At 47.2% G+C, this 14,271-nt stretch overlaps 1 protein-coding gene across 1 annotated transcript in view; it reads left to right on the plus strand.

Moving 5' to 3' along the window:
- MAP3K15 (mitogen-activated protein kinase kinase kinase 15) overlaps positions 1 to 14,271 on the plus strand; it is a 119,754-nt gene that overhangs the window by 99,191 nt on the left and 6,292 nt on the right. Inside the window, exons 15-19 of the mRNA XM_060182930.1 lie at positions 434 to 567; positions 2,991 to 3,118; positions 5,484 to 5,614; positions 6,106 to 6,211; positions 11,315 to 11,472. Of these exons, the coding sequence (XP_060038913.1) occupies positions 434 to 567; positions 2,991 to 3,118; positions 5,484 to 5,614; positions 6,106 to 6,211; positions 11,315 to 11,472 (657 nt within the window). The remainder of the gene's footprint in view (positions 1 to 433; positions 568 to 2,990; positions 3,119 to 5,483; positions 5,615 to 6,105; positions 6,212 to 11,314; positions 11,473 to 14,271) is intronic.

Here is a 14,271-nt window from a genome sequence, read left to right on the forward strand (position 1 = left end):
TTTAAATTTCTGAATTTTATTTCATAAAGTCTTATGAGTGCAAGAATAACTGAGAACTCTGTTCCATTAAAGTACAGTAACTTAGCTCACTTAATACTGTTGATAGGTTCTTGGAAATTGCAACTTTTAGCATAACAACATGTAACAAAACCAGCTTGACCTCAAGTTAATTGACATCAACAAGGGTGAACTTTCAGGACATATTTCTAGTCACAGAAACATCACCAACCTTCTAACTTAAAGACCCCAAACACATTTATACTTTAAAATAATCATTTGTATTCATTCATTCATTTTACAGCCACTTATTCATGTTCAGGGTGGAGGGTAACTAGAGTTTATTCTGACAGGACACCCTTCCATCACAAGGCACAGTTCCCTACACCTGACTGAGAGTGTGTGCTTTATAACCCACTTGCTTTTCCTTCTTCAGTATCAATATGACCATGACACCAATGGTGAGAGAATTATCCTGGGAAAGGGCAAGTATGGGGTTGTATACGCTGGAAGAGACCTGAGCAACCAGGTGCGAATTGCCATCAAAGAAATCCCAGAGAGAGATAGCAGGTAAGGGGGCAGGCCTTCCACCTCCTCACCACTTCCTCACCCCAACCTTACACCGCCACTGACTGTGCAGAGAGTGGGAGTGTGAAGGTATCACACGATCCAAACAGGCAGCTGAGGGGGCTTGCTTTTGGTCCCTGTAGACTAGAGACTGAGAAAGTGAAGCAGCTTCACTTAGATTCATGTACATTGCGGAGGGTCAGAAAAAAAGTGTGGTTTGATTTCTACTCAATTGACTAGGTCTCAAGTTGTACATATTTATGTAGATTGATGATTGACATTTTAAAAAATCTGATTTAATGCTTTAATTCACATTGCAGTGTGAATTTTTTTCCACTTTTTAAAAAATTACCACCAGGGTTAATGATGGAGCTTGTGATCTATATGATGAATCTACCACCCCAAGCGGTCTTTTTAAAGATAATTTATTATTATTATGATAGAGACAGTGAGAAATAGAGGAAGTGATAGAGACCTACAATACTGCTTCACTACTCATGAAGCTTCCCCATTGTAATGTGAATTTTAAAGGCTGTTACTTATTCAGATGTATGATTTCAATCAATTTAAACTTAACTTTTAATATATTCAACCCCACCCTTGGATTTCAAGCTATTTTCTTCTCTTTTTTTTGTGACCTCCCATAGTAATTTATTTATTGGACACTTTAGAATTTAAGTGTTCATTCCTTTCTTCACTTACCTCCCATTAAGTTGTAAATAATGACATTGCAAAAGCCTCGTCATAGAGAAGACAGTAGTCCACAGCATAAGAGATCTCACTGGCCCTCAGAGCACGCCTTCCAGCACCCCTCCATCCATGTGGCCAGAGCTTTACTGGGGCTGGGTCACAGTGGTTGCAGCACCCTGCCCTTTCCTCATCTATTCATTCCTCTGCTCATTTTAACTGGCACAGCTTGTTATAGTACTTGAATGACAAGACCCAGCCTGAAATGAACTGGTCCAACGTTTTCATGTTGTGAATAAGAAAACCAAGGCTGAGGGGGCCAGGCAGTAGCACAGCGGGTTAAGTGCACATAGTGTGAAGCACAAGAACCAGCATAAGGATCCTGGTTCGAGCCCCTGGCTCCCCACCTGCAGGGAGCTGACTTCTCCCCCTCTCTGTCTTCCCTTCTCTCTCAATTTCTGTCTGTCCTACCCTACAACAACAATAGCAACAACAACAAAAATGGAAAAAATATGGCTGCCAGGAGCAGTGGATTCATAATGCAGGCACCGAGCCCCAATAATAATCTTGGGAGGAAAAGAAAGAAAAAAGAAGGAAGGAATGAAGGAAAGGAAGAAAGAAAGAAAGAAAGAAAAAGGAAGAGAGAAAGAAAGGAGAGGAAATCAAGTCTGAGAAAGATTAAATTATCTCCCCAGAAACCATACTAGGATCCCAGTCCAGAGTTCTCTCTCTCACTCTCATGATGGCTAAGGTATTGAAGTAATATATATATGGCAATCACTAGCTAACACCACCTCCTTCTGTTAGCTATAATAGTAGCTTCATAGCTTCAGCTTTTTGCTACTGGTAGTTGTTCCTAGGATTTCAGAAGTTAGATGGGACCTGTACCACTTCTTAAATTGTGGAGTGAGCTTAGTATATTGGGTTCCTTCTCTGTGCCAGATTCTGGGCTGGCTTTGGGGACTAGAAGGTGACTAGGATCCTCTTTTATCCCAGCATGCTCCTGAGGAGGGAATGCAGGGACTTTGCCTGGGAGTCCAAGTGACAACTGTCAGAATGGTTTTTATAGAACACTGGAAAGGAATGACTGACTTTTTCTTGAGAGCTGTGGAAAGTTTGAGACAATGAATTGTGTTTTAGTTGGTCTTTGAGGAATAAGTAGGAGTTGACTGGCAGAAAAGGAGGTTTGAAGAGAAACGAGAAAGCACAGAGCCTATCCAGAGAACAGCAAATTGTTTGCTGGGACTTAACTGTAGTCTGGGGCACTGGGGACACCTGGGGTGAAGTAAGGCTGATACATTTAAATGTGTAATCTGAGGACTTCATGACAGAACGTGGTACAGTGAGGTGTGTGTTTTAGGAAGAAGGAATGTGATGACCATGGAGAAAATTAACTAAAGAGGCCACAGGGTAGAAAGTCTTTCTGAAGGCTGTCCAGAATAAAGTTGTGGGAAAAGACTGGAAGGTAGCTCAAGGCAGAACCTTCTAGAATGGTATTCAGAGGAGGAGGGACTGTTGAGTGAGCTCACACCTTAACACTAGCATGATAACAACAGCAGACAGGCGGTGACTCTACACCCCACACTAGACTCCAGCAGCCCCACAGAGCGCATTGTATGAGCAGAAAACTGCCCCATCTCGTCTTGTGGGTAGAAGGGAGATAGCTGCACTATGATTGGTGCTGTGGACTCCTAAGCCTGGGGCTTGGCAGCTGACACTAGCTCTGCTTTCCCTGCTAGGTACTCTCAGCCTCTGCACGAGGAGATCGCTCTGCACAAGTACCTCAAGCACCGCAACATTGTTCAGTACCTGGGCTCTGTGTCTGAGGCTGGCTACATTAAGATATTCATGGAGCAGGTACCTGGAGGTGAGTTGTGACTAGTCTTTAGGGCTTGCGCCCTGGAAATCATGAAGGAGAACACATATGGGGCCTTTGTTTCTGTCTTGCCATTTAAATGATGGCAGGGCTTCGAGATGTGGGAGACTGTTGGGTTCTCAGAAGACTTGGCTCTCTCCTATACAGTTATCTTTTCCTCCAATTCGGTTTGTTGATTTTTTTTTTTAAGATTTTATTTATGAGAAAGATAGGAGGAGAGCGAAAGAACCAGACATCACTCTGGCACATGCGCTGCTGGGGATTGAACTTGGGACCTCATGCTTGAGAGTCCAAAGCTTTACCACTGCCACATCCTGGACCACTGGTTTCTTGTTTTTTATGGAGGTCCTCCTGGGTGCCCACCTCTGCGCCAGGCAATGGACAGACAGTTGCAGAAGACAGTATCCCATCTTGAAGTTTTCCTACTCAGGATTTTAACGATGGTTTGGAGAAGGCTGGGGGAGAAAGCAAAGGTGGTTAGAGTGACATGGCAGAAAAACACAGTGACAGTGATATTGATCTCCAGTGCTTTTCCCACGGAGTACTTAATCGTCAGGTGTGGTGCTAGACTATCTACTTGTAGTTGGTCCCTCCACCTGCAAGCTGTTGGTCTTAGGCACCCCGTGTGCCCTCTTTTTTCTAGTTGAATAAATGAATTATAAAATTGGAGTAGTAGTAATTATTATAGTAATTGGTCATTGGAGTGATGATAATTATTGAGCTGATAGTGACCCTCTCTTAGTGAGTCATTAGATAAGCTAGGTAGTGTCGGTTAAGTTCTTAAAGTGTTGTCTGAAGCCTCCCTCCCCCCAGCTTCAGTGTTGCGGTTCCTTCCTTCCCTTCCCTGTCTTAATCTTCCTCCGCCTTTAACTCCCTCTTCCCCTCCACCCCCTATTTTTTTGTCACCAGGCTATTGCTGGGGTTTGCTGCCTGCTAGACTCCATTCTCAGTGACCATTTTCTTACAGAGGGTGAGAAACAGAGACACATGTGGAGAAAGAGACAGATATCTGCAACACTGCCCCACTGCTTGTGAAGTTTCCTCCTGCAAGTGGGGACTGGAGGCATTAACCCTGGTCCTTGCGCATGGTGACATGTTTGCTGTAATGGGCGAAGCCATTATGTGACCCATGTCGATGTTTCTATGTGGAAAAAAAAAGGTTGCCTGGCAGAGAATTTAGTAAGCATTAATTTAGGTAGACGTATTAAGCTAATTATTTAATAGTAATTATAATCTGGATACAAATGTAGAAAGTTCAGTTAGAATCTGGATTGATTTATTCATCCAGCAGCCATTAAAAAATATTCTATTGAGAGTCTAACTACCTGTTAAGAGCCAAGTTAGGTGGTCCAGGAGGTGGTGCAATGGATAAAGCTTTGGACTCTCAAGCATGAGGTCCAGAGTTCAATTCCTGACAGCACATGTACCAAAGTGATGTCTGGTTCTTTCTCTCTCTTCCTCCTATCTTTCTCATGAATAAATAAATAAAATCTTTAAAAAAAAAAAAGAGCCAGGCAGTGGGCTACATTGAGGGTTCTCTGTAGTATAATGTCTTCCCTCCACTTATTCCTGAGTCTGGTAGAAAATACATGCTTTTCTGCCACTGATATGCCAGGCATAAGGTTTAGGATGATGGCAGAACTAGAGATGAATGTGTGCTCTGAGGCCCTGCAGTATAACCCCAGCTGGCTGAAGCCCGGAGCATGTACTTCTCAATGGGCAGGCCCACCTGCTGTTCACACAATAGGTCCCCTGAATCAGATGGGCAGAGTGGAGCAAACAGAAGTTTTCTTTAGACCCAGATGTTTGGCGTTAGCAGTGTAATGGGCAGTTCACTCACCCAGGCCTGGCTTTGGGGCCTTCTCTCAGTGAGGACAGAGCAAGTAGGTCTCCTCCTATCCAAGCACTGTAGCCTCAGAGCACATCCTTATCTCCATCCACTCCTCTTTCACCCCCTAATCTGGTCCTGTCTATCTCTGATTTCAGTGCAAGGTAGAAAACATACCTTTGACCCAGCCAAATGGCGGAGAGACACTGGCGTGGGGCCTGCAACCTCGGGTAGCTTTTTCCTGACAAGAGCTGAGCTGAGATAGCCCCAGAATGACCCCATGGAATGTCAGGGGCACAGAGCAGTGGTGCCTGTTCCCGCTCCACATCTGTTCAGGTCAATTTACCTCCTGTCCCTGCACATCTGGGAAGCAGGTGACAGCAGGAGGAAAAAGAGCATCAAGAACAGAAGCAGTGATGTTGGCTAGAGTGGCAACATTAGGTTTGAATTGTCACATCTTTGCTTCCCTGAACTTTCATGGTTAAGTCTTCATCTCCCTGATGAGTTTTCTGCTGTGCCTCTCTTCAGGAAGCCTATCTGCTCTTTTGCGATCAAAATGGGGGCCAATGAAGGAGCCCACCATCAAGTTTTACACCAAGCAGATCCTGGAAGGCCTGAAGTACCTCCACGAAAACCAGATCGTGCACAGAGACATAAAGGTACTTGATCCTCTGAGCCAACAAGGCTTCCTGTGTGTGACTCACACCAAGCTGCTGGCTGAGACTGTGACTGTCCTCCCAGTGCAAAATAGAGTCTTCTAGAGACTTGACTCTTTACTTTTATTCTCAAAGATTTGTTTCAGTTGTTATTTGTTAACCAGAACACTATTCAGCTCTGGTTCATGGTGGTACGAGGGATTGAACCTGAGACCCTTGGTTTCTCAGGCATAAAAGTCCCTTTGCATAACCATTGTGATATCTATCCAACCCTAAGATTTGTTTAATGAGAGGGTAAGAGAACCAGAGCATCACTGTGGCTTCAGCAGTGCTGGGGGTTGAACTCAGGACCTCACACCTATACATCCTATACCCTGCCACTGAGCCACCCTCCTCGTCGCTGGCCTCAAGACTTGTGGCTGCTTCCTCAGCATGCTGTGTGTGCCAGTTTGTTTAGATCTGTCTTGTAAACACTTGTTATCTTTTGTCCACAGGGTGATAATGTTCTAGTAAATACCTATAGTGGTGTGGTGAAGATCTCTGATTTTGGCACCTCTAAGCGTCTGGCTGGAGTGAATCCGAGTACAGAGACTTTTGCTGGTAAGCAGACTTTCTTAGTGTGGGGAGGCATCATGGAGTCCGCTTACTGCACAGACGGGAGAGGTGCTTAGCACCCCCACAGCACAGACTGGACGTTCCGCCACCCCAGCTATATATATACTGCTTTGACTTTGTCATAGTGATGCATTGAGCAAGCAGTTTGTGACAAGACCACCTTCCTTTCCTCTTTGTTTTTCAAAAGTTGGATTGGTGTAGTGCCGTGCTTGAAATCTTCCAAGAGTTTCTACTTAGTCGACAAAATCACCCCCCCCCACCTCTTGGGTAACACTGTTCAGAATCTCAGATCAGTTTTAATAACAGTATTCCTCAGACAACTTGGAAGGACATTCCACTACCATGATAATAGATTTAGATTTGCAATGAATTCTGGTACCTTGTGACTTTCTATGCTTATGACTCCAAGAGGGACTAATTTGTTCAGAGAATATAGTATTTACGGTGGGTCCAAGGGATTGAGTTCTCTTTGCCCTGTGTCACTGATGGGATCATTCCAGTGTTAAAGAAAGGATCTAGATTCTGAGTGAGACAAAGATGGCAGCTTGCTTTACACTTATAAGACCAGTGAGTAGAAGGATGCTCAGAGTTACCTGTGACTCTTTGAAATCCATGTTAAAAGCTTCTGCTAACACTTTTTTTTTTTATCTTTGGAAAGTTTTGAATAAGCCAAGGTTCATCATCCCCTCAGGTTGATAAGGAATCCCAGAGGTCTCTCTGGGTGGTGCTGAGAGAGCTTATTACCACTCTAAAGTCACCTTTGTGGGACAGCGGGGTATTTTCCTTCCCTGTAGCACCAAGCTGTAGACTAGCCAGATGCAGCTTTAGATTCAGTGAGCATCGCCTTCACTTTGAGAGGCTTGCCTCTTTTAATCTTATATCTTTATTTTGGATAGAGACAGAGAAATTGAAAGGGAAGGGGGTTAGAGACCTGTAGCCCTGCTTCACCACTTGTGAAGCTTCCCCCAGGTCCTTGAACATAATAACCTGTGCTCTCTGCTTGGTCTGCCTCTTCCCAGCCCCCAAGAGACTTGTATTCAGTTACAGTGTTATTGTCTCTTGGTCAATAAGAATTTTTTAATATTTATTTATTCCCTTTTGTTGCCCTTGTTGTTTTATTGTTGTAGTTATTATTGTTGTTGTTGCTGTTGGATAGGACAGAGAAATGGAGAGAGTAGGGGAAGATGGGGAGAGAGAGACACCTGCAGACCTGCTTCACCGCTTGTGAAGCGACTCCCCTGCAGGTGGGGAGCCGGGGGCTCAAACCAGGATCCTTATGCTGGTCCTTGCGCTTTGCACCACGTGCACTTAACCTGCTGCGCTACCCACCGACTCCCAAGAGACAGTCCCTTTTGAAAGCTTATGTCCTGCACCAAAATAACTTCTCAGTTGTGACATTAGGGGACGAACGTTCATCTTGAAATGGGAAACTATTGGGCCACACATCCCCCAGAACCCCCCAAAGAAGAGTGTCCTGAATGGTTGTGTGTCATTTCTGATACTTAACTACATACAGACCAATGTATGTAGTTGTGACTATGACTGATGCAGTTTGTAGGACTTAACTGAAAATGACTTGAGTCCTCCTCTTTAAAAGCCACCAATTAGCTTGGCAATATGTAGCAGGAAGGGACTCTGATATGACAAGGGTGTCTTCAAAACATAAAACCCCCTACAATTTATCTCGTAATTAGCATTTCCAAGGAGGAAAAAAAATCACAAAGAAAATGTATGCATAATTCATTATCACATATCATGTTTTTCCAACTACTGGGGTTGAGGAGGCATGAATTTTGCATTGCAAAATAATATAGGGGCATTTGGGGCACCATTTGGGGTAAGAAATTCCCCTGCATATACTATATGTAAAACAGCAGTTCTGTAGAAAGCTGAACTGAAGGGGGTCGGGTGGTAGCATAGCGGGTTAAGTGCACGCTGCACAAAGTGCAAGGACTGGCTTTAGGATCCCGGTTCGAGCCCCCAGCTCCCCACCTGCAGGGGGGGTCGCTTCATCAGCGGTGAAGCAGGTCTGCAGGTGTCTTTCTCTCCCCCACTCTACCTTCCCCTCCTCTCTCCATTTCTCTCTGTCCTATCCAACAACAACGACATCAATAACTACAACAATAAAACAAGGGCAACAAAAGGGAATAAATAAATAAATAAATATTAAAAAAAAAAGAAAGCTGAGCTGGTCAGTGCAGAATTTGATTGGGGCTGGGTGGACAGTGTGGGCCTTTTTCATGCAGATACTCCAGTGGCTGTGAGGCTTGGGAGGAGAGGCCAAAGGAAGCCCCTTCCTGTGTTCCTCAGAAGGGCTTCACCCTAGAAGTAAGCCACCTTCATAGGGAGGGGGACGCCCACAGCAAGCTTTATTGATGTTTGAATACGCCATCCAGTGGTTTCCAGTGCATGTCCTGAGTGGAGTGTTCATACACACAACACTGTGTAGTCTGTGAATCATGCTATGTGGAACTTTGCATGTTATTGTTTCAAGGCCAAGCCATGCTTGCCGGGCATCCTGATGCCCACACACCCAGTTTTGGTTTGTCCCCTTGCCAGCTAACAGTCATGAAGTCATGTGACCTTAGGCATGTTACCTAATCTCTCTGTCTCAGTTTCTTCAGAAGTTGCAGAGAAGCTTCTAGGGTTTTTATGAGAATTAATGAGTTAATATTGATGAAGTTCTTTGGTCACTTCCTGGTTCAAAACAAGTATAACTGAAGTATTTGTCAATTAGTTTTTAGAAAGTGCTAGTTTGTGCTTTCCATCAGCCAGTTATTAGAGTCCCTGTGGGGGCCACTGAGATGTGACTCACCTGCTGAAACTGTCATCTCCTGAGGGCTTAACCACAACCGCCAGCTAGTCTTTGTCCCCACAGCCCTTCCCATGACTTTCCCAGTCTCCATTAGACCCCAAAGAGAAGGCAGTGTCCTGCTCCTGGTGTGGGGGTGGTACCATTTCAGGAGGGTGTGGTGACAGCCCCAGACAACCCCTACCCCCATAAGCCACTTCTGCTTTCATGGGTCCCCCTCCTCTATGCTGTGGGCCAAAGGGCTTTTGGCTCCAGAAGCTTGGGGAGCCCCACCCACCTGGCCTGGGAGGCTGCACCTTGTTTCTCTTGTGCTTCGCTAATAGGAAGTGATGGAACTTTGGGAATGTCTGTCTGTGGAGGGTGCTAGTGAACAGCCTCTGTCCAGCAGGTGTGGTGGTTCCAAGTGGGTGCTGAGCTGCATGGGCCCCCAGTTTCTGGAGATAGTGCTTCCCACCACCTGTCAAGAGAGGAAAGACCCCCGCATAGCTCAGCACCTCCCCTTCTCTGTGACCCCAGCCCCTCTAAGCCCCTCGATGGATGGAAGACCAGAGCTGTGACACACACCTCTAGAAATATGCACAGGTGGTCTCTGTCACACCCTGGCCCTGGCCTGAAACTTCTCAGTGACCGACAGGGAGTCTGAAAGCCCTGCTGGGCACTGTGTTCTGAGGGGTGGGGCAGCGCCCTGGGTCAGTGAGTGGTGCCCATCAGGACTATTTTCTGCTCTATAAACAACTTGGTCACAGTTTATCCTCTTACAGAATATGATTTTTAGTGATTGTAGTGCAGGCAGGAAAGATAGAAATCAGTCCCGTTGTTTTTACAGACAGACTGTAATAAAAAGGACTGGTGTATTGCACCAAAGTAAAAGACTTTGGGTCGGGAGGAGAGCACAGGTTCTGGGAAAGGATGACAGAGGACCTAGTGGGGGTTGTGCTTTATGTGTAAAACTGAGAAATGTTATGCATGTACAAACTACTGTATTTACTGTCAAACTTTAATACCCCAATAAAGGGGGAAAAAAAGGAAGGTGGGGGAGATAGTGTAATTGTTAAGCAAACAGACTCTCGTGCCTAAGGTTCCAAAGTCCCAGGTTCAATCCCCTGCACCACCATAAGCAAGAACTGAGCAGTGCTCTGGTGTTTCTCTCTTCCCCACCTCCCCCGTGTGTGTGTTTGCATCTTTCAATAAATAAATAAATAAATATATATAAAAATGTAAGGACCTTTTCTTGGGATGGAGCTGTGAGAAGGCAGCCTATTTCTAGGATGCAGGGGAGCCTATAGCAGGTAGATCTGAAGAGGCTGGCCAGGAAATTATTGGGGTGTGGGGATGAAAATTTGGAAGTGAGTCAGGCACCACTGTGGGCATTCCCATTGGGCGTCCTGGGTTCCAGGACTGTCCCAGGTCTCTATCACCAGGCATTCTCTTCCCCTCTCTCCCCCAAGTCAGTCTCTGACTCTCCAGCCACCCTGCTCCTTCCCTCTTCCCCCGCCTTTGAGCTGATCTCTCGTATGTCAGTCCTGTCTTGGCATTTATTCTCAGAGACCCTCAACTGCCCTCGCAACAGCTTGTCCTGGCTCAGAGGCATGTACTGCCTCTCTTCACAATGCCCCCCCCCCCGCCCACTGTGCATGCACCCCAGATGCCCATCCCCGTAGTTGTAACTGACACAGCACTTAGTCCACACTTAGAATAGGTGCTCGTTGATTTGAATTTGATCCATTCTTTTTAAAATTTAAAAAAAAATTATTCCCTTTTGTTGTCCTTGTTGTTTCATTGTTGTTGTTATTGCTGTTGTTGCTGTTGGATAGGACAGAGAGAAATGGAGAGAGGAGGGGAAGAGTGGTCTGGGAGATGGCACAGTGGATAAAGCATTGGATTCTCAACCATGAGGTCCTGAGTTCAGTCCTTGGCAGCACATGTACCAAAGTGATGTCTGGTTCTTTCTCTCTCTCCTATCTTCCTCATGAATAAATTCTTTAAAAAGAGAGAGAGAGAGAGAGAGAAAGAAAGACACCTGCAGACCTGCTTTACTGCTTGTGAAGCAACCCCCCTCCCACAGGTGGGGAGCCGGGGGCTCGAACTGGGATCCTTATGCTGGTCCTTGCACTTTGCGCCACCTGCGCTTAACCTGCTGCACTACCGCCTGATTCTGAAGTTGGATCCATTTTGTAAGGGGCTGGGCAGACCTGTCGCACTGAGGCTGCTGCCTGTCTGGTCAGAGAGAAGATGCACGGCTCCCTGTGACTGGGGCACCTCCCATCTCCCCACAGGCACTCTGCAGTACATGGCACCTGAGATCATCGACCAGGGACCTCGAGGCTACGGTGCTCCAGCCGATATCTGGTCCCTGGGCTGTACCATCATTGAGATGGCTACCAGCTGGCCCCCGTTCCATGAGCTGGGCGAGCCGCAAGCAGCGATGTTCAAGGTGGGACCTGCGTGGTGCTGTGTGGGGGTGGGATCAAGAATGAAATCTGCAGGGTCTGAGTGGTGGCACACCCCGTCGAACACACACATTGACATGTATAAGGACCCAGGTTCAAACCCCTGCTCCCCACCTGCAGAGAGGGAAGCTTCAGGTCGGTCTCTCTCCCTCCACCCCTACTCCTCTCAATTTCTCTCTGTCCTGTCAAATAAAAGAAGGAAAAAAAGTGACCACCAAGAGTTGTGCAGGGATATGTGGTGTAGGCACTGAGCCCCAGAAATAACCCTGGTGGCAATAAAAATAAAATTTTAAAAGAATGAACTCTGCTCCCTGGTGCAGAAACTCCACACAGAGCTAGAGGAGATGATTGGTTTTCTCTTCAAGTCAGCAGTCCAGCAGGACCAGAATAGGCAGCTCCTGTAGAACTGAACATCTGCCACCCTCTCCATCCAGGTTCTGAGAAGAGCCAGGTATCCTCTGGATGGCCGTACCTCATCCAAGAGGCACCTGTCGACTTTGGGGTAGCCCCTAATCCACTTACCTGAAGGGAGGTGATCTTCTCAACTCCATCAGGTAGTTTTAGAGGGAGGTGTCGCCCAGCTAGGCTCCCTGCCCCAAACCCGGGAAATGGGGTGCTGCCTTCTGTAGGATTGCATCGCAGAGATAACCCCAGCCCTTGAGGAGGACATCCCTGGGAGAGGCTTTTACAATGATTCATACCACTCTCCAAGAGGGACAGGTCCAGCTATCAGTTTTCTAAAGTAAATGCTATAGGAAAGGGGGTGGGGAGTGGGGCTCCTCTTCCCCACTGTCAGCCAGCAGAGTGCAGCCCCTGCGCAAAAGGCTTTCAGCTCCATGTTCACTTGGGAGGTGTAAGATGCGGGGCTTTCTGTGGCTACATGCGCATCTGTGATGAATGCCAGCTGGGCCTGGCTCCCCCCCCCCCCCACTGCTGCAGAAGGTTCTCAGAACTTCTCACTCTCCTGGTGATTGGCAGCCTCAAGACCTCAAGTTCACAGCGGTGCCAAGGAGACTCACTCAGGGCAGTGAACACCCCGCCCAGCCCTTAGCTGGCTGTTGTTGAAGGTCATTGAGGATGTCACCTGCCACTTGAGTCACAGAACTGGGAACAGATCACTAGTTGGTGCCCATCTGATAAGTGACTGGTTACTTTGGTTTGCTGGTGCCCCTCCCCCAAAGTTTAGCAGACCTGTGCAAGGGCTGGAACTCTGGTTTCCCCTCCACCCCCCGTGGGTGAGCGAAACCCTCTTCTGCTTCCTATTTCTCTTCCGAAGATGTATCTTTGGGAGATGGCATGTGAAACCATGAAGCACTCTTTGTGTTCTGTTGTGAAGATTCTAGAAATGGCTCTGGGACCTCCAGATCCTTCAGGAAAATGTCAAGGATTTTCTGGCTGGCATCTGGAACAAAGGGTGAGGGATGGAACTGTGTCTCTTAAAAGGAATGTGCTGGATCCAGCTCCCTGGTAGCTCAGAGCATGAATGTGTTTGGAAAGAAGGCCTTTACTGAGATAATCCAGCTCTACTGGGGCCATTGTACTGGTCCTGATCCAGTTCGATGAGTTTCCTTGTGACAAGGGGAAACTTTGACTCAGAGGATGGACAATGACAGAATGCTGTGTGGCCACAGAAATTGGGGTGGTGGGCCTCCAAGCTGAGCATCAGGGACAGCTGGGCTCCTTACAGCTTCCCTGGGGAGCCTGGCCCGTTGACGCAATGATTGTAGATGTGCAGTCTGTGCTCTGGAGAGAGGATGTGTTTCCACCGACATAGGCTGCCCAGTTGGTGGTTGGCTGTGGCCACCCTGGCAAAATGCAGGGGACTGTGGACCAGTCACATTTCTTCTTCTCATTCTTGTTCATTGCAGCACCAGAGAGGTTGAGGGCTTGGGCTGCGGTGACTTAAAGAGGGGAGCTTTCAGGGCTCAGGGACTGCTCCCTCTACCCTTTAGGCAGCAGGCTCCCTGCTCCACGCCATGCCAGTCTTACTGTCACTGTTTCATGATCCTGTGGTCTCCTCTGGGACCCCTGTGTGGCCAAGTACCTGTGGCAACATGGCTAGTGGTCTCAGGAGCCAAGAGGGCTGGAGTGGAAGGCCCACGGCCTCTTACACCTTGGTTCTGAAACTCCCCACTACCACTTCCTTCCTGGTCTGTTGGCAAAGCAAATTCCCAAGAGCCCAGCTAGGAGCTTGGTCATAGTGCGCCTTAAGTCCTCTAGGCCTCTGTGACATGGCCAGGAGTAAGACAACAGGGACAGCAGCTTTGGTCTGGCATTTTTTTTAATTAAATTTTTTTTATTATCTTTACTTATTAGAGACAGTCAGAAATCAAGAGGGAAGGGGGCGATAGAGAGGGAGAAACAGAGAGACACCTGCAGCACTGTTTCACCACTCGTGAAGCTTTCCCCCTGCAGGTGGGGACAGGGGGCTCGAACCCGGGTCCTTGCGCATTGTAATACGTGTGCTCAATCAGGTGTGCCACCAGCCAGCCCCTGGCATTGTTTTTTAATACAGTGCTTGAGGTGCCACTCACTGGCCTCACTGGGCTGTTTTTTTTTAAGAAATAGAGGACACTGTTCCACTCCATGGAGCATCTCTCTCTCTCTCTCTTTCTCTCTCTCTCTTTGCTGTCCATGATGCTCCATGTGGTATGGGGCTTGAATCTGGGCCTTGTGCCTTTTCAGATTTTTGCTCTGCTGGATGAGCTGCCTCTGCCCCGCAAGCCGCCAACCCCACACACTTTACATTGAAGGCCTGTCTGCTGGGATGGGACTCCCCCACG

Source organism: Erinaceus europaeus, chromosome X (assembly GCF_950295315.1).
Source record: "Erinaceus europaeus chromosome X, mEriEur2.1, whole genome shotgun sequence".
Classification (NCBI taxonomy): domain Eukaryota; kingdom Metazoa; phylum Chordata; class Mammalia; order Eulipotyphla; family Erinaceidae; genus Erinaceus; species Erinaceus europaeus.